We start from the raw sequence: 23947 nt of genomic DNA, 5'->3' as shown, positions 1-23947 counted from the left end.
AAGCCGATATTATACATTCAAAGAGTCAGAGTTATAGCGGTACGCTTTAATTACTATTTTTGCTAATTTTAATTTTAATATTTTTTCTCAAAAACGAAACAACGTTAGTCATTCGAAATGCAAATTCAAATAAAAATGTTAAGAGAGACATGGCTTTACCCTGTCACCATCTGTTTTCTCACCCACATAAATTAGTTACCATATCAGACCATTATGTCAACAACTCACTTAATGCATTCGAAATTGTTTTCTTAAAACTGAAAAAGTATACGCCAGACCTATTAGTGATTTATTTGCTCATCTGGTCAGAGGAAAAGGAACACAAACATATTATCGTTTGTGGCTTTCTTCTTTAGTAATAGCTCAGCAGGCAAACACGTCGGACCACACCCAACGACCCTTCTTCCGAGTGTCTTTTAGCGAAGCACATTTTTGTACAACAATAAAATAAATATTAACCGTTCGTTTTATTACATTCATTTCAGTTAATTCCAGCAACACACCTACCGGAATAGAGTTATCTCTTGCCGTCTGTGGGTCTTCGTGTGAAGAGAAAGCAGCTGTATCGCCCGCAAATATGGCTATTGTAATCAGTGGTGTCGTAGGAAGATCACTTGTGCACACAAATACAGGATAGGTCCGAGTTCACTGTTCCGTGGAAGCGCTGTTTTTATGGTATTTAGAGAAGAATATTCTTTGTTTTGTCTATCAAAGACTCTGTTGGTTAGGTAGGATTTTAGTAGTAGGAAGTGAGGATATGGGAGTAGCTTTTTAATATCCTTATATCATTTATATCCTTAATATAGTCCAATATGCCAAACTTTATCGAATGCTTGTGACATATCAATAAAGGCAGCAGAACAGTAACGTTTTTGTTTGAAGTCATCGTTGATCCTGTTAACTATTCTGTATGCTTGTTCTATGGTACCATGTTTGTTTCGGAATCCAAATTGATAGTCTGAAATTAAGTGCAACATTTCTATTATTGACTTTGGCATTTTGGCGTATATTTTTTCGAAAATTTTGGAGATAGTTGGTAGCAAGTTAACAGGTTGGTAGGAGGTAACTTCTTCTAATTTTTTGTCTGGTTTGGGGATCAGGGCTAGCAACCTTAGGGTTCCCCCTCAGGATCAATATAAGTATAACTTTCATAAAGGATTTTTAATATTTTTTTTTTATTTTCTTCTTCTTCTTTTACTTCTTGGAGATCTTTCGATCTGTTTAATTCTGAAGCTGCCTCTGGTTAATTTCCTGAGAGTTAGATTGCCAACTATCCCTCCATCTATTAGGTGGTCTTCCAGAGGGTTTTGAACCCGGGAGGGTTGCTTTCTAGGGCAATTTTTGGGAGTTTATTCTCATCCATTGGTCTTACAGGGTTGTACCACATCCTCTTGCGCTGCCTTCCCAATCTTACAATATCTTGAATTTTGCATTCTTCTCTAATTTTTGTATTTCTCGATTTGTAAAATATTGGTTTCAAATTATATAATTTATTTGTTTTTCTAAAGGCCTTCATGAGAGGAGGTTGCATGTGACTCTCTGGCCTCTCTGGACCAATTAAAATCCTCTGCTTAAAGTATATATTTAACTGAATGTTTTTAATAAAGTCAAAAACTAAATACATCAGTTTCCACTTACCTGTTGATGACATAGGTCCTTTTTTGTTGACAATGTAATTCATAGCTGTGGCCCAGTCTAGATCTACGAAATCCTTCTGTTTCTTCAGCAAGTACGTGATGTAAAAAGTAACGTGGTTCTTTAGATTTTTTCCTACACCTGGTAAATCATGCACTTGTTGAATTCCAACCTAAAAGTATTGAAATTTGTTTACACAATAATAAAACCAGAGCGGTTTTAAATATTTTTGAATACAACTAAAATAAAACCAGTCTTTTATTTTCCAAACAACCAAAAAAAACAGGTTTAGTTGTTCCTCGTCCTAAGTGCATTCTCTATTGAGGTTGGCAATCAATATGTCAAACTGTGTGTTCAGGGCTTGATGAATTAAGTCATTCCCTGATAGTTCAGAGAAATAAGGAAAAAAATATCCTGTTATTGACACAACCCCCTCCAGGCCGAAACCAAATTTTTTGAGTAGTATGGACATCTATATTAATAACCTATATGTTTTCTGCAGCCGCTTCTGATCATATACATAGTTATAAACAAATGAAAATCAAAAAACAGTAAATTTTCGCTTTTTTCGTCTATAACCGAAAAGTTAATTATTTTAAACAAATTTGAGAGTCAGGAACTCATAAATCGCATAAAAAACTTCAATACGGTGTTCACTGAATATGTCTATCCTTATTGGTTGCTTAGAAAATTGCAAAATAAATCATAAATTTTGAGTTTATATAAGTATTCATAACTTATGTAAAAATTAACTTAGAACCTTCTTATTACAAGGAATGCTGACACTTCTGGTGCTTAAATCATAGCCTAAATTTAAACTTCGTCATAAACATAGTCAAATAGTTTAAAAGGTATTTAATTTGTTTATCCCAAATTAATTTTTTTTGCAACGCTATAAGTCAGAAAACGATGAAGTTACACTAATATTTTGGACAGTTTATGAAAGAAGAAGATTAACGCTATTACTTTAATTAAAAAAAAATGACAAAAAATAATTCTAAATGCTGCAAAATTATTTTGCAAAAAAATGTGAATTAAAAAAAGGGGGACTAAATTCCTCCCTAATTGTCCTAGGACAATTGTTTTTCTCTCTAGATGTGTATAAAAATTCAGTCTTTTCAAATATGAAAAAAAATTTTTCTATGGGTAAAGGTTAAAAAGTTATCCTAATTGTTTATAAGTAAGCAGAAAATCGACGTGTTTTTGCAAAATAATTTTACACTGTTTAAAATTACTTTTTGTCATTTTTTTTAATTAAGTCAATAGTATAAATCTTCTTCTTCCATAAACTGTCAGAAGTCTTACTGTAACCTCATAATTTTCTGACTTATAGCGTTGCAAAAAAATGAATTTGGGATAAACAAATTAAATAACTTTGAAAATATTTGACCAATTGCTTTGAAATTTAAAATATAATTTAATCACCACAAGTCTCAGCAATTCGTGTAATAAGAAGGTTCTAATTAATTTTTACATAAGTTATGAATATTTATAAAAACTCAAAATTTATAATTTATTTTGCAATTTTCTAAGCAAATAATAAGGACAGACATATTGAGCGAATGCCATATTGAAGTTTTTTAGACGATTTATGAGTTTCTTACTCTCAAATTCGTTTAAAATGCTTAAATTTTTGGTTATAGACGAAAAAGTCAAAAATTTACCGTTTTTGATCTTCATTTGTTTATAACTATGTATATCATCAAAATCGGCTGCAGGAAACATAAAGGTTATTAATATAGATGTCCATACTACTCAAAAAAGAATGTGTGTGTACTTTGTACGCACGTAAGAAGTTATACTTCTATTATATGATTTAAACGAAATTAATATACTTTTTATTTATATTTTGTTTAAATATTAAACTAATTTATACTTACTACTTCTCAAACATTTTTATTAGAACAGTGCCAAAAATTAAAATAATAAAAGAATAAAACACACACAAACACATTAAACAAGCCACAAATGATGTCTGAAAATTAATTGTCGAAATTTTTTTTAACTAAATACGTATTTTCTGAAAATACAATTATATAATAAATATACTTACAATCATAAAATGTATTAAAAAAAAACAAAAAAGAAAGTTTCTATTGGGCCTCGAACCAGCGCTGATAAGAGCGGTTGGTATTGGAATTCACTCGCCTTCTCCGCTTAGCCGCGGACACTATGTGTCATTATTTACGAAGATCGACTAACTAAACGGATTAAACTTGTGATATTTTGATATTTTGAAAATTGATCAAATTACTTTAATTTTGAATTGAAATGATTTAGGATTGAAAAAATACAACAAAACATAGAGCAAAAAACCAATATATTAGGTGAATATTGATAGAAATTTTGATGGTAATCAAATTATATAAATAAAAGTATTACATACTATGTATTTTGGCAGATCAAATAGGTAGGTTTATACCCATGATACATTAACAATTTGTTGCTTTTAAAAACTATTTAAAAGTCACTACAATATTATAAACTTTTTGTTTCTGTCCTCACAACAATAAAACTAATATATTATACATTTGCTTACCTTTACCTTTACCTCCAAACCACAGCTGTCCTACAGCTGCCATATTGGATAATTTTTGACATGTCATTTGAACATCCAATCAGAACAAAGTTACAGTTTTTGAGTTATTTATGAAAAATCGCTTTAAAGCATGCATTTTCTTTCACAAAAATTAAAATATTTGATCTTTAATAACTCAAAAAGTATTGATTTATTTTAATCACATTATATAACAAATTTTGCTTACAATTTGTCCCTCTCTCGATTTGTGGGGTTATTTTTAATAAAGTAGTTTTCACCCCCGAGAAGGGGTGACATATACCCCAGGTTAAAACCTCAAACTGTTATTGTTAATTCGTGAAAATGAATGAAAATTTATCGAAATCGAAGGTCATAGTTGATTTTTACCTTCAGTGACTGCACTATAGAAAGAAAATGGCAATTCAATAATTGAGATGCGTATATTTAGCGAGCTCATAAATTATTAAACGATATATAGTCGCCAAATAATTAATTTAAATTATTTTAAGTACAACTCTCTCTTAAGCCGGGAATATGGGATGGTTTTCTTGCGAAGGGGTTGTAGCTCTATAATCGAAAGGCGCGTGATTTAAGAGTTTATTCTTAGAATATAAGCTATTCGAATTAAACTACTATTAACTTTTTTGTAAAAACTTTCAGTTTTTCAGTGATTTACGAAAAATCGCTTGATAACATGAATTTTTTTCACGAATAATTAAAATCTTTAATCTTTAATAACTTAAAAAGTATTGACTTATTTTATTAACTTTATATAATAAATTTTACTTTTAATTTGTTCTTTTATTGATTTGTGCGGTTATTTTTTATAAAATAATTTTCACCCCCGAGAAGGGGCGGTATGCACCCTCAGGGTAAAGGCGCAAGGTAGTATTATGTCATCTTTGTTTCTTGACGTATCCTCTAACCACTGACCAATTTTCGTGAAAATCGATAAAGGTTCACCGAAATTGAAGATAATCGTTGATTTTCACTTTCAGTGACTGCACTATACAAAATAAATTGCAATTTGCTGATCTAAATGCGCGTAATTTGGAAGCTTATAAATTATTCAATGATATGTTGTCGCCAAATAATTAGTTTAATGCATTTTAAGTACAACTTTCTCTTAAGCCGGGAAGATAGGGTGGTTTTCTTGCGAAGGGGTTGTAGCTCAATAATCGAAATGCACGTGATTTAATAGTTTATTCTTAGAGTATATAAGCTATAGGAATTATATCCGCAATACGATATATTTTAAGTTTTCTCAGCATTTTTCTCTTAAGTTAAATCAATTAATGGGTTGTTTGGGGGTGAAGGGGATGAGCTCAAAAATCGAAACTATATAATTTCAAGAGCTCATAAATAGCTCGTAATTCTGCCGCAAAAACCGATTCAATATTCCTATTTTTAAGTAGTGGGGGGGGCTGACTCAGCCCCCCCCCCCCACTAAAGCATCAAATTCCTGCTCAGTGGAACGAGCTCAAAATTTTTAGTTTGCGGAATATGAGAGCTCATAAATAGCTCATAAATCAGGGCTATTTGGTTTTTGATTTTTGTAAGTGGGGGGGGGGGGGGGGGGGGCAGCTCAACACGGGTGGTTGGATTGATAAGATTAGAATGTCCCGCATGCAGCCCAGATCTCAGTCATATTGAGCATTTATGGAATGAATAAAAAAGCTATTTGCCGTCATCCTAGGCCTCCAGAAAATTTTGTACAGTTATGGCCCTGGTAGAGGAATATCGGGCTATTCCCCAGGCAAGGAAAACACATCTTTATTAGATGCTAAACAGATTGCGAGCAGTCGTTGCTGCAAGAGGTGGACATATCCGTTATTGAATTGTTTTGTTTTGTTGTTAAATTTGTTTTGTTTTGTTAATTTTAGTGCGTTTGATATTTTTAACTAAATAAACCTTCAAAGCAGTGTTTTTAATTACAGCTCTTACAAGAAAAGAGATATTCAGATAATTCATAAAAACAAGACCTTAGTGATAACTCCAAGAAAATACAAAAGGAGTATGAAACAAAATCAGCACTCCAATTTTCCCACAGAATTTTTTAAAGTTAGGAGAAAAAACAACGCTTACATTCACCCCCGTATAATGCTATCTAAGCAAAAATTTTTTGTTACCGGAATAATAGCAATTGACATCAATACATGTACCTACAAACTCGTGCAAGAATCTTTAAAATCGAAGTACAAAGAATAATAAAGTTATAGATTGTCAAACTTAATCAAAAATTTTGGGTGGCGGAATTTTGTGCCGGTGATTGTATACATATACATTTAGCCATATCTTCATTTTAAGATTTTTTGCATCTGGTTTTGGTAACACTTCAGAAAAAGTCACGCGTCGCCACTGAAGACCAGACTAAGGTCTTGTAAAGTATTCAGTATACTAAGTACCTCAGAATTCGAATGATCAGATGTTATGTATTTTCTGCCTTGCTATATGGCTGTGAAAGTTGAATAATGGATTCCGATACAGAAAAGAGAATAGACAGATGCCTTTGAGATGTATGCATACAGACCTATTCTGAATTTTTAACGGTTTTTAACAATGAGGTACTTCGGCGCATGAACAAACAAAAATAATTACTAAGAATAATCCAAGAAAGAAAAATACAATATTTGGGCCATGTGTTGAGAAGGAAGAGATATGAACTACTTTAAATCATATTATTTAAAGGTAAAGTATAAGGCAAGAAATCAGTTAAATAACAATTTTGATTTATTACTGGATCTTATTATGTACTGTTCTACTATTGACTGTTTATTACTAATTTAACTATCCAGCTAGATGCTTAGTCATCTACGATTCGCAGATGATATTGTTCTGATTTCGGATGACCTAAAGACTGCCAATGATAATGTTGAATGAACTCCGCGATGCAACACGTAAAGTAGGTCTAAATATTAATTACCAAAAGATAAAAATTTCGACGAATTTATTTCCGAGCCATCCTTTAAAGGTAGAAGACGTCGAAATTGAAGTTGTTGCTAGACATATACCTTAGACATACGGTAAAAATTAGCAGAGACAATCAAACTGCTGAGCTGCTAAGAAGATGAACTCTGGGATGGGCAGCATATGGAAGACTACGTGATATTTTTAAAGGTGATATAGCTATCAGCTTGAAAATAAGAGACTTTAATGAATGTGTCCTGCCTGCTCTTACATATGACACAGAGACACTTACTCTAACAAAGATATCTGCACCAAAGCTACAAGTGACGCAACGTAAAATGGAAAGATCATTGTTGGGCATAACGTTAAGAGATAGGGTAAGAAACGAAAAAATTCGTAGAACAAGTGATGTAGAAGACATTATAAGCCACATAGACAAAATTAAAAGGAAGTGGGCAGGACACGTCGCTAGATTGAGAGATGATAGGTGGACCAAAAAAATCTTGGAGTAGAGACCGAGAGCGGATAGACGAAACCCGGGAAGACCACCCACAAGATAGACTGACGACATAAAGAAAATTTGTACCAACTGGATTGTAGCAGCGCAGGATAGATCTGAATGGAAGTTTTTCGAGGAAGCTTATGTTCAGCAGTGGACAACTATGGGCTGACGATGATGATGATCTAGCTCGAAAAATTATTACAAAATATAGGTACCATAAATAATGTTCTAGATAAATATATGATCTGGGATCTTATCATTTAGGCGTTATGCTTACCCATAGTTGACATTTGTGACTTACCTTATCAAGATCAGCTTTTGGTCCAATTCCTGAGAGCAGAAGAATTTGTGGAGAATTTATAGCTCCTGCTGCAAGGACGACCTCGCTTTTAACTTTCACCGTGTATTTTTTGTCTTCGTAAACAAATTCTACCGTGTCTACAATTTTTTGTTTTCCATCTTTTCTCAAATTAATTTTTGTCACTGTTGAGTTAAGCATTACATGCAGATTGGTGTTATATCTCTGAGGCCTTATATAAGCACGAGCACTGCTTAATCTAACACCGTTTCTGTAAAATAAAAAGAAACAATTAGACTTATCTGGATAAAGTTTTTAAAGAACTGGTTTAGTTAAACTTAAGTTATTTATCAAACGGCGGAAATAACTAGAAGAGTTCGAATGACTTGGACAGCAGTAGGTAGACTCAGTGTTAAAAAAGGTACCAATAAATCTAAAGAAAAGGGTATTCAACAGTTGCATTCTACCAGTTATGACCTATGAAATGAAGACGATGCCACTAACAGAAATATCAGCCAATAAATTGAGAACGACGCAGAGGCCGATCGACCAAGCTATGTTAGGAGTATCTCTGAGGGAACATATACGAAATCAGGACGTGAGAAGCAGGACGAAGCTGGAAGATGTCATTGGAAGAATTGTGTAACTGAAATGGAACTGGGTAGGACACGTGACAAAACATCGAAAGGTGCACGAGAAACATTGTACATTGTAGACAACGCGAGCAGAGTCGTAGAACAGAAAGACCACAAAAACGATGGCCTGACGACATCAAAGCATAAATGGGGAGAAACTGGCACCAAATAGCACAACATAGAGAAAAATGGAGAACTCTTGAGGAGGCCTTTGTCCAGGAGTTGATGCAAACAGGCTAAAGAAGAAGAACAAGAAAGTTGTTTGAGTAATTTATAGAAATTATTGACCATATTGATACTGTGATAATTTTTATAATATATTTTTTTTACGTATAGCCCACGCGCATTTTAAAGCTTTTAGTAAGGGAGATCGGTTGTCCCCATTGTTGCTTAATCTGGCGTTAGGATATATAAGACGAAAAAACTTATCCAAAAAGTTGCTCGGGGGGAAGCAAAAAATCGTACTCGCCTTTGATTATAACGCTGGTGCAGTAGCACATTCATCAATAGAAGTTAAGAATATTTTCTCGAGCTTTGAAGAAGCTGTATTAAATATCGGTCTAAAAAAACTTAAATAAAACCCCAAAAAACAAATGATCGTTTTAAAACACGGCGAATATGGCAGATCGTAACTGCTAAGACGTCAGATAATTTAAATATATAGGGGCAACAATCACCAATAACAACAAAGTAGAACGAAAAGTTGAAATATAGAAGTATATCTTCTATATTTATCTTTAGTCCAATGGAAAAAACCATACAAACGAAAAAACTGGAATATCTGGGCCACATAATGAGAGGAGAAAAGTACTCTTTGCTTAGACTCATAATACAGGGAAAGAGAAATGTGGGACGTAGGAGGATTTCCTGTAGTGTTGCCCAAAATCGATCTTGGTTTTGCAGTCTTGGTCTTATTCTTGCGTTTTCGCAAGACCAAGAACAAGACCAAGAAAACGCAAGAACAAGACCAAGACAGCCTAATTTTAGCAAGACCCAGACCAAGACTTACCGTGCAAGAACAAGACTTAGCCTGCGAGACTCTTGCGTCTTGCAGTTAGAACTGAGGGTCGTTTTAGTGGGTATGTATATTAGTTCGGCTATATTCTTACATACTTTATGAGAAACAAAAAAAAATTTGTAACAAAAATTTTGAAAATTGGACTTATGTTCACTACGAACAATACCATAAACATACATATCGAGTCAAAATAACCATTTAAAGAGCACTTGACACATTTGACACGTACTTAGGTCATTATTACAATGTAAAATAAAATATTTTGTACTTTCCTTCCCATCAGACGACTTCTCTGAAATTAGTTGTCCGGGTTAGAGGTCTGGAAACCGCGTATGAAAAAAAAGTTGATTAATAGCAAGCTGAAAATTTGTTAATAGCTTAAGGGTGTCTAATCAGACAAACTTTGATATATGGGAACACTGGAACAGGGGAAGTTTTAATTGTGGAACAGTTTAAAAATTTGGAGCGGTCAGACCACGAAAACGTCACATGTATTTTGTCAGACAGAACTTCTAATTAATTTGTTACACTTTCGTTAAACTCTCATGCAAAAATCAGACTGCTATTTATCACCAAATGGGCATGATATTGAGTGGAACACGTAGAACATGTCAAATGACAGGAATTATGACAGGTGATAAATAGCAGTCTAATTTTTGCATGAGAGTTTAATGAAAGGGTAACAAATCAATTGGAAGTCCTGTCGGACAAAATACATGTGACGTTTTCGTGGTCTGACCGTTCCAAATTTTTAGTATGTTCCACAATTAAAACTTCCTCTGTTCCAGTGTTCCCATATATCAAAGTTTGTCCGACTAGACACCCTTAAGCTCTTAACAAATTTTCAGCTTGATATTAATCAACTTTTTTTTCATACGCGGGATCCAGACCTATTATGAGAATAGTCGTCTTCTAATCATAACATACCATTCTTGCTTTGCGACGCCGATAGTAATATCAAATATCGTATCCAAACTTTTTAAAAATATGTCACCTTGCTGATAAAAAATATACCTAATAAGTAATTAATTTTTGTCATTATTAGTTTTCTAGGAATTTAAACACCACAAATTTAATCTTATCGGTATATAGAATAGTAAGACTATTATGTATTGTTTTTGCTGAATGTGCTATGACCTATGCTATGAGATCACTGGGTTACAGAAAATTTGCGGAAAGAGCGCGGCTATTATTTAAAAGTATGATAACGAGACAAAGGAACAGTGTAAATAAAATACCGAAATTAACGATATACACTTCTCCAAAAAATTTACTCACCACGTTAAAAACAGGTCATTGTTAATGTCTTGAATTTTCTAAGCCTGTTGTTCGATTTAAGTGATTTTTTAAATATGTTGTCTTATATTTATACATATCGCTGTAATATTATTTTTGCTAAACAGGTCGATTATTTTTGTCACTGTAGACCGTGTGTACCAATAAAAGTGTGTTTTTCACAGAGCTAGCATCACTCTGTGGAATATTCAAGCATTTATAAAATACTGAAATTACAACGATAACCTCATATTTTCGCTTATATTGGACATTACATTCGCTTATATTGGATAATAAAATACACTACTACTACTATTACTATCGGTTTACAGCGTTCTTCGACGCCTTCCGACTCCTAACCGCCATTCGTCTCTGTTTAACCGTAGACCTGGAGGGATTTCTCTTTCATCTAGTTCTTTTTTAGTCCCTCCCTCTAGCTTCTTCTCGCCATTCCACCTTTGGTTTTCTCTTGTGGTGTCCACGCTAAAATCTGTTTAGGGATCCCGTCGTCTGGCATTATCTGTACATGGCCGTACCATACTAGTTGTTTTGTTTTTATGTCATCAATTATTGTATGTGTGACTCCCATCATTTCTCGTATTCTCTCATGTGGTATCCGATCTTTTCTTGATTTGCCTGCTGTTCTTCTCCAGAAGTCTATTTCTGTTAGTAGTAGAATTTTCTCCGTTTTTTGTTTCAGTGGCCAAACTTCACTGCCATATGTGATTATACTTTTAAGTATGCTGTTGTATATGAGCTGTTTGTTCGCTTTAGTTATTGTCTGGTTCCACAGAATGCCGTTCATCATGGATATGGCTCTTCTACCCTATATTAATATAATAAAATATATAAGTTTCTAATAAACCTTACTTAGTTAGAACATAGGCACGGATCACTAAGATCACGGGTTCAAACTCCACCCGGTTGTCCACCAGTTGTCTAGATCAGTAATTCTCAATATTTTTGAGTCATGAACCACAAATTACTTTTTATTATTTTTGTTACCAACTAACTGAAATAGGTATTTAGCTAGGTAATCTAATTAAGTATAATAATAATTGTGGTGCTGATTTTAGCCGTGTTTGCGTTTTGTGTGCCACCGCAAATAATAATATGTACCACCAGTGGTACATGCACCCCAAATTGAGAACCGCTGGTCTAGATATTTATTAATTTGGCTGGTCTTTACTATGGCTATGATATTCTAGCTTAAAATGTACATCTCTGTCACGTTGTTCAAAGATATGCAATAGGCTTATAGGCAACTGCGAGACTTGCAAGACTCTTGCTGCAAGACCAAGACCAAGACCAAGACCAGATGTACTGGCGCAAGACCAAGACCAAGACTGTCTAAGTCCCGTCTTGGTCTTGCATTTGGGCAAAACTAATTTCCTGGTTGCGAAATTTAAGGGAGTGGTATAGGTGCAGTTCAATACAGTTATTCAGAGCTGCAGCCAACAAAGTTAAGATTGCTGTGATGGTAGCCAACCTCCGACAGGAGACGGTACTGCGAGAAGAAGAAATGCAATGGACTAAGATGGACAGAGCATGTGAGTCATAGTAGGGAAAGGTGGAAAATGGAGTCGTATAGGATCAACGAAAAAGAGAATCTGAAGAAAATGGGATTGAGACAATGGGAAAAACTGGTAGAGGATCGACAAACATGGAAGGCAATAGGAAATGTGGCAAATACTCACGAAGTGTTGTAACGCCAGTGATGACAATTTTAATGAGAATTTGTTACACTTTATGTACTTCTAATTAAATTAGAAATATAATAACTCTACCAGGACTAATTTAATTGTGTTGTTCTGAAGCTATTTCGTTGTGGCATTTTTATAATTAACTACATAGATGGGAAATAAACCACAATTAAATTGAAAACAATATTTTTTAGCGGATGTACTTGAGTTGGGGTTGATTTCATGTAATCGAATGAACTATCTTTAAGTAAAGTCGTCCCAGGAAAGCAACCCATAAATATTGGCAATATACGTCTGAATTGCCGATATAAATGAGTCAGATTAAATAAATTATTAGAAGAATTTTTTACTAAACAGCAGCATTTTTGTTTAATTTAGTAGTATTTTTTATTTTGACAACGACACCACATTTGGGCGTCGAAATGTTAATAAAATAATTTTTTTCAATTTAACTGTGTCTTATTTCCCATCTAAATAGTTATCTAATTCAATTGTCTTGAACATGTTCATGACCTTGACCATTTTAGTATTATCCAACATCTATCTAACTCCATTTTAGCTTTTTCCAACTTCTTTTCCTCAACTTTCTTTTCAGGCCACATTTGACCGCCGTACATGAACGTATGCCTCACCATAGTCTTGTAGAGGTTTACTTTCTACCATTTACTGATTTTTAGATCACAGAGTGCCCCTAATCTTCTTCTTGCGGTAGTCTCGCCTTTAGTGGCGGATAGCGACTACAGTAACAAATCTGTCATTGTCCAATGCGGCTTTAAACAAAAATGTTGCTACACAAGCTAAAACCGAACCCTAATTATGGCTTCTGTACCCTATTTTTATTGTCCTATAGAGCCCCGCGTGTTCTTCCGCGAATTGTCGGTAAAATGACATGGTTCAAATACATTTAACTACAAATGCTAAAGCGTCCACCCTGCCGATGGAGCTACGATCAGTACCGTGCTAATTTTACTATATAGTGGTCTAACTACGTTTTCTGAAAATTTTTATCATTGTATAAATTAACCAACGCAATAAAATATCTACCACCCCCACTGGCGGTGTACCTTGATATTCTTGGGGGCGCGATGCGATGGTCCTACTGATTTTATCACAAAAGGAAATATCGCTTCAACACGCGCTTCAACCTCGTCGTTGGAATTGGGTTTAAAGCCGGCCACTCACGATACTGCGGCGTCGTTCGACAAAATCGTCGATGATATCAATTCTGCAGTACTGCAACTGACGGGCCAGTCTCTGTGGTAAAACTGTAATGATTTTGTTGGATACACGGTCACACACGATCAAAATTTTTATCAATAATTAGTAGAATTCGACAAAATTGAACGACAACGCATTATCGTGAGTGGCCGGCTTATAGTTCAGAGAAATAAGGAACAAAATATCCTGTTGGTGACACAACCCCCTCCAGGCCGAAACCAAATTGTTTGAGTGGTATGGACATCTATAATAATAACCTATATGTTTCCTGCCGCCCATTTTGATGATATACATATGTAGTTATAAACAAATTAATGAAGATCAAAAAATGGTAAATTTTCTCTTTTTTCGTCTATTACCCAAAAGTTAAGCATTTTAAACAAATTTGAGATTAAGAAACTCATAAATTGTATGAAAAAATTTCAATATAGCGTTCGCTGAATATGTCTATCCTTATTGGTTGTTTAGAAAATTGCAAAATAAATCGTAAATTTTGAGTTTTTATAAATATTTATTATGTAAAAATTAACTTAGAACTTTCTTACACGGAATGCTGGGTCTTCTGGTGCTTAAATCATACCCTAAATTCCAAATCAATTGGTGAAATAGTTTATAAAAGATATTTAATTTGTTTATTCCAAATTAATTTTTTTTGCAACACTATAAGTCAGAAAATTATGAAGTTACAGTAATACTTTGGAGAGTTTATGAAAGATGAAGATTTACACTATGATCTAAATTAAAAAAAAGGACAAAAAAATAATTCTAAATATTGCAAAATTATTTTGCAAGAACATGTGAATTAAAAAAGGAGGCGTGGCTTGCCTCGTCTAATTGTTTTTCTTTCTAAATGTGTATCAAAATTCAGTCTTTCTAAATATGAAAAAATAATATTTCTATAGGTAATGGTTAAAAAGTTAATCTAATTGTTTATAAGTAAGCATAACATCGACATGTTGTTCTGAAGCTATTTCCTTGTGGCATATTTATAAGTTAGTATTTTCTATGGGAAATAAGCCACAATTTTACTAAAAAATGAATTTATTAACGTTTCGAAGCCCAAATCGGGTTTCGTTGTCAAAATACTGAAAGTAAAGAGTAATACCGTCTAGTTTCTTTGTTATTAAAGATATAAGAGAAATTAAAAAAATAAACTATTTACAAAATACGAGAGTACAAGATAATATCGAGGAATACTGACCTTTGTGCCTTTTTCTCCCTACAAGGTGTCTCAAACTTTTGTTTCGGTTAAAACACATGTTAAATTACAAAACCGTCTATTTTTTTTGTTTCTAAAGATATCAGGGACATTCAAACAACAAAATGTTCACTAAGCATAAGACTACAATAAGATTCTGATGTATACTCACATTTGTACCTCGTTCTCCCTACAGGGTGTCTCAAACTTAACATAAGAAAAATATTTCTTTTCTTCCACCCGGTATAAGTACAAAAAATAAGTTTGAGTAAACCTTTTCACAATTCTGTAAATACTAAAGAAAAGTATAAAATAAAAAAAAAATAGCGGAATCCGTCTGTTCGGCGAAAAAATCAACTATGAAAATCAGCATAATTTTCTATATCCCTAACTTTTGACGAGCAGTTTATCTGACCAATTGCTTTGAAATTTAAAATATAATTTAAGCATGAGAAGTCTCAGCACTCCATGTAATAAGAAGGTTCTAACTTAATTTTTACGTAAGTTATGAACATTTATAAAATCTCAAAATTTATGATATATTTTGCAATTTTCTAAGCAACACATAAGGACAGACATATTCAGCGACCGCCATATTGAAGTCTTTTATATGATTTATGAGTTTCTTATTCTCAAAATTGTTTAGAATGCTTCACCTTTTAGTAATAGACGAAAAAAACGAAAATTTAGGATTTTTTGATTTTCATTTATTTATAACTATGTATTTCGTCAAAATCGGCTGCAGAAAATATATAGGTACTTAATATAGATGTCCATACTACTCAAAAATTTGGTTTCGGCCTGGAGGGAATGTGTCATGAGAAAAATCTTATTTCTCTGGACTATTAAGGCATATTTTCTCACTTCTCTATTGGGCAAGATCCCTACTGTAACCACTGCCCTTTATATTAAGCCAATGTATTGTGTCCCTCCACTAAAAAGCACGTGGGTTACATTTATACAATATATTAACAGATTTTAATTCCTTTTCACAAAGTTAATTAAAAACGTTTTTACCAAACCTAAATATCTCAATTTGGAATATTACACACTTATATACCTTTCATTTTTATTACCGTGGTAATTCACCCTGGAGAAATTTATTATCGTTACTCCGCGGTAACCATGACTGGTGCATTTTTTATGACAAAATAAAACAAAAATATCATACTGTAATGTGAAAAATATGTTAACAGCGTGGTACTAATTTATCCCTAGAGGTATTCTAAAGGTGCTAATATGAGATATTATCACTTCGCTTTTATACACACTCCCTTATAAATTTCATATGTTTCGTGTTCAAAGAGAGTGATATAAAGCAGACTTGATATACGAGGGCGATTTGTAAATAATTATTATCTGTTGTGGGATCTCTTTATCTTGGGATATTAATCAAATGTAAAATATTTATTCACGTAATACTCAGATTGGATGCACTAAAAGATATATCAATAGCATTGATTTTGTGTTTTATGAATTTTTAGTCGGTATTCAAAATAAATAAAATTCAATGGAATCAAAAATTTTGATAACGGCCTTTTACTTTTTACATTTCAATTAGTCCAGTCGGGTTAGACGAATAACAGGCCTAACTTTGCATTAGGAGCTGCCCCAAATTTTATTTTCTAATCTTTAGGGAGGGTCAATATTAGTATAAATTTAAAATCTCGACTGAATTCCACCGTTGCGTTAGCCGCCATCTTGATTTTAAACGAGAACCGTTTTTGCTCAGTATCTCCGCCATTTTCAACTTTTCGACAAAAAGTATAACAGCCAAAATTGTTGAAAATGTGATTTTCTATTATTTCTATTGTTACAATTTTATCGTGCCGTCGACATTTTTCGAGTTATGGCGGAAAATAGTGACAGTTAGAGCATAATTATTGAATTATCTCGTTTATTATTAGTTTTACGACAAAAATGTTCCTATACAAAAATATAAAGAATTAAATTCTACACAATTTTAATGTCTTTCATTTTTTCCCCAAAGTTAATATTTTTTGACAAAAAGTGTAAAAACTGAAATTGTTGAAAATACGATTTTCTATAATTTTATTTATTATAATTTTTTTCGTGCGGTCGATATTTTCCGAGTTATGAGGGGAAAATAGTGACAGTTGGAGCATAATTATTGAATTATTGAATTATCTCGTTTATTATTAGCTTTACAACAAATTTGTATCTGTACAGAAATGAAGAGAATTAAATTCTACACAATTTTGATCTCTTCCAATTTTTTGTTAAAATTAATATTTAATGTAGTACGTATGCGATAATGGCGCGAGCGTAAGACCGGATTGATTTTATAGCAATTGGTTTTGTTCAATATCTACGCCATTTTCAACTAAAATTGTTCAAAATATAATTTCCTACAATTTCTTTTTAACAATTTTTTTCATGCGGTTGATATTTTCCGAGTTACATGGGAAAATAGTAAAAAGTGGTTGGGGGAGCATAATTATTGAATTGAATTTTGTATCCGAGCTGCCCCAAAATTTATAATTATATCCTTTAGAAGAGATCAATAGTAGTGTAAATTTAAAATCTCGACTGAATTCCTCGGTTGCATTAGCCACCATATTGATTTTAAATGCGAACTGTTGTTGCTTAATATCTCCGCAATTTTCAACTTTTCGACATAAATGGTGGGAAAGAAAATTGTTGGAAATACAATTTCCTACAATTTCTTTGGCACAATTTTTTTATACGATCAATATTCTCTGAGTTAAGGGGGAAAATAATGGAAGCGGAGGGGAAGCATAATTTTTGAATTGTCTCATTTATTATTAAATCTACGACATAATTGTACGTAAACAAAAATAAAGAGAATTATATTTTACACAATTTTTGAAACTTCCAATGAAACATCAAGCAAACTAAGTATATAAAAGACATAATAAGACATTATATACATTAAGTTCACTTAATTTTATTAACTAGCGGGTTTTACTGGTTGAATTTGTCTGTCGATATTTTAAGTTTTATGTCAGCTAATATATCGTGATGTTCCAACAATTTTTTTTTTTTAATTTTGGACCCTGTTGGGGGGAATTTTCCCATTTCCCCCCTTGTAGACCCGCCACTGGTTCTCTCGAAAAATTGTAGTAAATCGTAATTGCAACAATTTCAGTTCTTACACTTTTTGTCGAAAAGTTGAAAATGGCGGAGATATTGAACAAAAACAATTGCTACAAAATCAATCAGGTCTTACGCTCGCACCTTTACCACATACGTACTACCTTAAATATTGATTCTATCAAAAAAAAAATGAACGGCATCAAAATTGTACAAAATTTAATTCTCTTCATTTTTATATAGGTAAATATTTGTTGTAAAACTAATAATAAACGAGATAATTCAATAATTCAATAATTATGCTACAACTGTCACTATTCTCCCCTGATGACTCGGAAAAACGCATTTTCAACAATTTCAGTTTCTACACTTTTTGTTAAAAAATTGAAAATGGCGGAGATATTGAGCAAAAACGGTTCTCGTTTAAAATCAAGATGGCGGCTAACGCAACGGTGGAATTCAGTCGAGATTTTAAATTTGTACTAATATTGACCCTACCTAAAGATTAGAAAAATAAAATTTGGGGCAGCTCCTAATGCAAGGTCAAATGCTATCCCGACTGGGCTAAATACACAAATCGATGCTTAATGGAAAAGAACGAAAGAAAAAATAAAATTGTTCCTATTGCAATAAGATTTAGATACGGAGATTGCAATGGAGAATATAAATATACATGCCTACCAATCTTAATCGTTGGACTAAATACGAAGTATAAAAAGTACCTACTATAATAATAAATGTAATAGAAAACACACAAGGAACTTAATCAACTTCAAGACAAAATTGCAGAAAAAGCCCTGGACATTGATGAACAAAAAGATGGAATTCCAAATTCATTGCTAACATATGGAGGAGAAAATCTACTATGTCCTATTAGACCTGGATGCCGCGTGCTAAAAAAAGAATGTGTGTGTACTTTGTATGCACGTAAGAAGTTATACTTCTGGGCAGTGCCTTTCTCGGCCCAAGAAACAGGTAGGTCTTTTAAAAATGTCCCAAGTCGGGGCAAAGATTAGAACTGCCCGATATAAAATATACCAGCTCGGCTCATGGGATATTAAAAATTTTAAATTACTGTCACATGAAAATATCATTTTCGGTAGAGTCATTGACTAATAAAAAGTTTTCCCCTCAATTTTTTTGGTTATAATTTTCATAAAACTTTGAGCTTAAAAAATTGTTTTTGCTAAAGCTGGTTGTAACTTCCGACGAGCATAATACAGATTTTTTTTGCACAATGTAAATCATTTGTTGTCAAATTCGTTACATTATTGTCTTTATTACTTAGTTTTTTTCTAATTAATTTGAAAGATTTTTCAAATAAGTCATCTTCGGCCTTTCGTTTTATCCCGTGACTTAAGACTTGTCTTTCTAATAGGTTTTCTGATTCTGGATCATGATTATGATTATTGTTTATATTAGTTGTAATTCCATTCTTATTTTCTCCAATTGTTTTTATGAAAGCTTTGCAATTTTCCTTTACACACCTCCACTTTGTTTCACCTGAAGCTAATTTTCGTTTTTGTTCTTTAAATTTATAACGTTCACACACTAATAACAATTTTCCTCTTTGAATAAATATTTCACTTATACTTTCGCCTTAAAGATGTCATTGTACTCTATTTTGTCTGGATATTGAATTAGTAATTAATTGAAAGATAAATTGATTCCACTCCGAGGTGTCGACCGAGTAACATCGTTCTGTATTTTGTCGTCCTGTGTAAAACATAGTGAAACAACAGTGACATTAGCGTACCTTCAACTATGTTGAATTTAAACAGTCAAGATGTCTCAAACATCTAACCAAGCTTTTTCCTACGTATCAGTAGCTAAATCGATTCCACGGTCAACATTTAAAACCAATTGAAACTGTTTCTTAAATTCGCAAAGAAGCCAAAATCTCTGTAAATTTCTGTAATTCCAAGATAAAATTATTATTATACCTACTAAGGGGTAATATTACGTACCTGTTAATCTTCGAGCCGACCTGGGGGGTTTTTAAAATGTACCTGGGGTATCATAAAGGGCTAAGGATTATAGTGAGCCGAGATGGAAATACTCCATACCTCTATTATATGATTTCAACGAAATTAATATACTTTAAACAGTTTATTTATATTCTATTTAAATATTAAACTAATTTTAGTACTACTTCTCAAAAAGAAGCAGTACTTCTCTCAGTACTTCTTACTGTTTTATTAAAACAGTGCCAAAAATTAAAATAATAAAAGAATAAAACACACACAAACAAACACATTGAAAAATGCCACAAATGATTTTTGAATAATGTAGGAAAAAATTTTAATTAATACGTATTTTCTCAAAAAAAATTATATAATAAATAAACTTACAATCATAAAATGTATAAAAAAAATAAAAAAATAAAAGTCTCCATTGGGTTTTGAACCCGCTTATCAGCGCAGTTAGTATTGAAATTCATTCACATTAAACTTTTACCCACGGAGACCATGTCGTGTCATAATGTGCAAAGATCAGCTAACTAAACGGATTAAACTTTTGACGGTTCTGAATTTAACCAAATTATTTTGATTTTATAATCAAGTATATTCAAATGGGAAATAAGCCACAATTTTACCTAAAAATGATTTTATTAACGTTTCGACGCCCAAGTCGGGTGTCGTTGTCAAAATACAAAATAATACTGTATTATTATTTTGTATTATTTTGTAATATTATTATAATCAGTATTATTTTGTATTTTGACAACGACACCCGACTTGGGCGTCGAAACGTTAATAAAATCATTTTTAGGTAAAATTGTGGCTTATTTCCCATTTGAATATACTTGATTATAAAAATGCCACAAGAAAATAGCTTCAGAACAATATTTTGATTTTGAATTGAAAATATTTAGAATTGTATGAAATATTAAAATACAACAAAACATAGAGTAAGAAAACAATATATTAGGTGAATATTGATAGACATTTTGAAGGTAATCAAATTATGTAAATCAAAGCATTAAATACTATCTGGGTAGGTTCTTTTTAAAATTTTCAAATAGGTAGGTACCTATGAAATTTTTTATTAGGATACTTTAACATTTACAATTATTACGTACCTGTCGCTTTTAAAAACTGTTTAAAAATTTACTACAATATTATAAACTTGCTTTTTTCTCTGCCATCTCAACAATAAAAACAACAACATTAATTTGTTTATCCAAAATCTCCATATTGAACAATTATTGACAGATGATTTTAACACCCAATTAGATCCCGTATAACGTTTATACCATACTGTCGGTGTGCGCATGCGCTCAGTAAAATAAAAATTTACCCTCGTGCCTAAAAAAGTATAACTTCAAGAAGTTGATTAATAGCAAGCAAATTTGTTAATAGCTTAACGGTGTCGCGTGGGACAAACTTTGATGTATGGGGACACTGGAAGTTTTAATTCTAGAACAAATTAAACATTTGGAACGTCAGACTACGCATACGTCCCATGTATTTTGTCGGACGTTTAAATACTTAGACAGTGACGTTGAAGCAGAAATAAAAGAACCAATAACGAGAGCACCAAAAGTAGTTGGCTCTCTGAATAATACAATATGGCGTAATAAAATCTTAAAGCTGAATAGTGAATATAAAAAGCTGCTAAAGATCCTATAATGACATGCACACCTGAGACTATACCAGGTGATACCAGAAACAACAAAAATAAAAGAATTGCTTGAAATAACGGAAATTAAGGTATTTAATTATCCTTTGCAAATATTTCTAGAAAAAAGTTAATTATTTATTCCATAATTTTGAACCTCTCTATATGTAAATATTCACTGTATATTTTTGTCATTTCCAATACTAGATACTGACTTCTAGCTTATATTTATGCACTAAACAAAATACAAAATATTTGTTGTTCCTTATTAAACAATCATCTACAAATGAAATAAAAATAAAAATATAAAGTATCTTACCCATCTAGCAATATAACGCAAACGTATGAAATAAAATATTTATACGATATTCACTTTACAGAGGGTCATTTAGAATTTTACGTTGCTGTTTTATAAGGCCTACACCAATAAGAAAAAGTGTATAATAAAGTTTTTATTTTAATAGTGAATATTTTTCCGATGCTGGTATATAGCAGTTGAGTAGCTTTTTACTGCAGAATATATTAATTCCATTTATTAACACAAAAGAGGAAACCATAAAAATAAGCTGCGTCTGCATTTTTTGCTGTGATCCAGCCAGATTTAGGACCGAACATTGACGAAAACGTAATAAATAGATAACGACCCACTGTTATACACTGACGCCTGCTAAAATTTGAATGCCACTTAAAAATTTTATGAGTTAGTTTATTTACAAATATAACGCATAAAACAAAATTAAATTAGACTTTATTATTATATTCGAACATTGTAAAAGTGTCTAAATTAGGTTTTCAGAATTATGGAAACTGGAATCCTAATAATTGAAAATTATTGATAGCACAGTTTTAGTCCATTCTTTCACGGTATTTGCTCTAAATGTTAAAGAACCGCTTGGATTGACATGAAATTTGGCATACGTATAGCTTGCATGTCAAAGAAAAAAAGTGATATTGTGCCGAGGTGTGCTTTTGCCCTGGGGCTGACTTTCACCCCCTCTTGTGGGTGAAAAAATATATGTCCTAATTAAGTCTGGAAATGGGTAAACTGACTAATTTTAAGTAACTTTTGTTCTATAGAGCTTTTTCGCCAAGTCAACACTTTTCGAGTTATTTGCTAGTGAATATGTTAATTTTTCAACAAAATAACCACATTTTTAAAAGGTTTTTCGCAAATAACTCAAAAAGTAAGTATTTTGTCGAAAAAAACGTTCTTACCAAAAATATAGCCTATATAAAATTACAAAAAATGGTGTACGCGTTAGGTCTCTGAATCTCGTGGAACCAGAGTTATAGCCAATGAAAAATAGATTCATATTCACCAAATTTCAAATAGAATATTTCGACGTGAAATATCCAAAAAATTAAGCACTTTTTGGGGAAAACCCATTATAACATTTTTAAAGTGTTTAAAAAAAGCTTTATTTATGTTTTTACAAAAAGTTTCTAGTATTAAATTTAAGCGAGTTACGCTCAAAATAAATTTGGTCCCTTTTGTTTTGGCAAAAAAAAATCGGGAAGACCACCCCCTAATCAGCAACTTAAATGAAATTAATAATTACCGCTCCACAAATTATTTTACTTTTATGTTGTGTTTAAATGATCTGTAAGTTTTATCGATTCAAAGTGCTTATTTTTGAAAAAATTTGGTTTCAAAATAAAATTTTTAAAAATTTTAATTTTGAAAAATAGGCTTTTTTTCAAAATAACTTAAAAATTGTTCAGTCAGCATTGCTTTTCAGAATATCATGTATTTTTTATTTTTCTGTTAGACAAAAATTGATTAAGATTTGGTGTTTCCAGATTTGCATACATTAGTGATCAGTGACTCGTTAAACCCCTTTTAACTACAGCCCTTTCAAAAATAAGGACTTTGAACCGATGAAACATACAGATCATATAAACAATACATACACGCGTCAAGAAACTTGTGAAGTCGTAACGATTAAGTTCATTTAAGATACTAATTAGGGGGCGATTTTCTCGATTTTTTTACCAAAACCAAAAGGGACTAACTTTATTTTGAGCGTAACTTGTTTACTTTTGATGCTAGAAATTTTTTTTATAAAACAAAAATAAAGCTTTTTTTAAACACTTTAAATAAGTTGTAATGAGTTTTCCTCCAAATGTGCTTCATTTTTGGTTATTTCACGTTAAACTATTCCATTTGGAATTTGACGAATATGAACCTATTTTTCATTAGCTATAACTCTGCTTCTACTAGGTATAGAGACGTGATATATACACCATTTTTTTAAATTTTTTACTGGCTATATTTTTGCTAAGAATGTTTTTTCGACAAAATACTTACTATTTGAGTTATTTG

The 23947-nt window shown here is 32.2% G+C and overlaps 1 protein-coding gene across 1 annotated transcript in view; it reads right to left on the bottom strand.

Annotated features, from left to right (window-relative positions):
• LOC114326282 (glucose dehydrogenase [FAD, quinone]) overlaps positions 1–23947 on the bottom strand; it is a 103104-nt gene that overhangs the window by 24513 nt on the left and 54644 nt on the right. Inside the window, exons 4-5 of the mRNA XM_028274591.2 lie at positions 7885–8152; positions 1639–1807 (exon numbers count right to left, since the gene is read on the bottom strand). Coding sequence (XP_028130392.2) covers positions 1639–1807; positions 7885–8152 — 437 coding nt within the window. The remainder of the gene's footprint in view (positions 1–1638; positions 1808–7884; positions 8153–23947) is intronic.

This window comes from Diabrotica virgifera, chromosome 4, assembly GCF_917563875.1.
Source record: "Diabrotica virgifera virgifera chromosome 4, PGI_DIABVI_V3a".
Taxonomy (NCBI): Eukaryota; Metazoa; Arthropoda; class Insecta; order Coleoptera; family Chrysomelidae; genus Diabrotica; species Diabrotica virgifera.
This window is presented reverse-complemented; position numbering and strand designations above follow the sequence as displayed.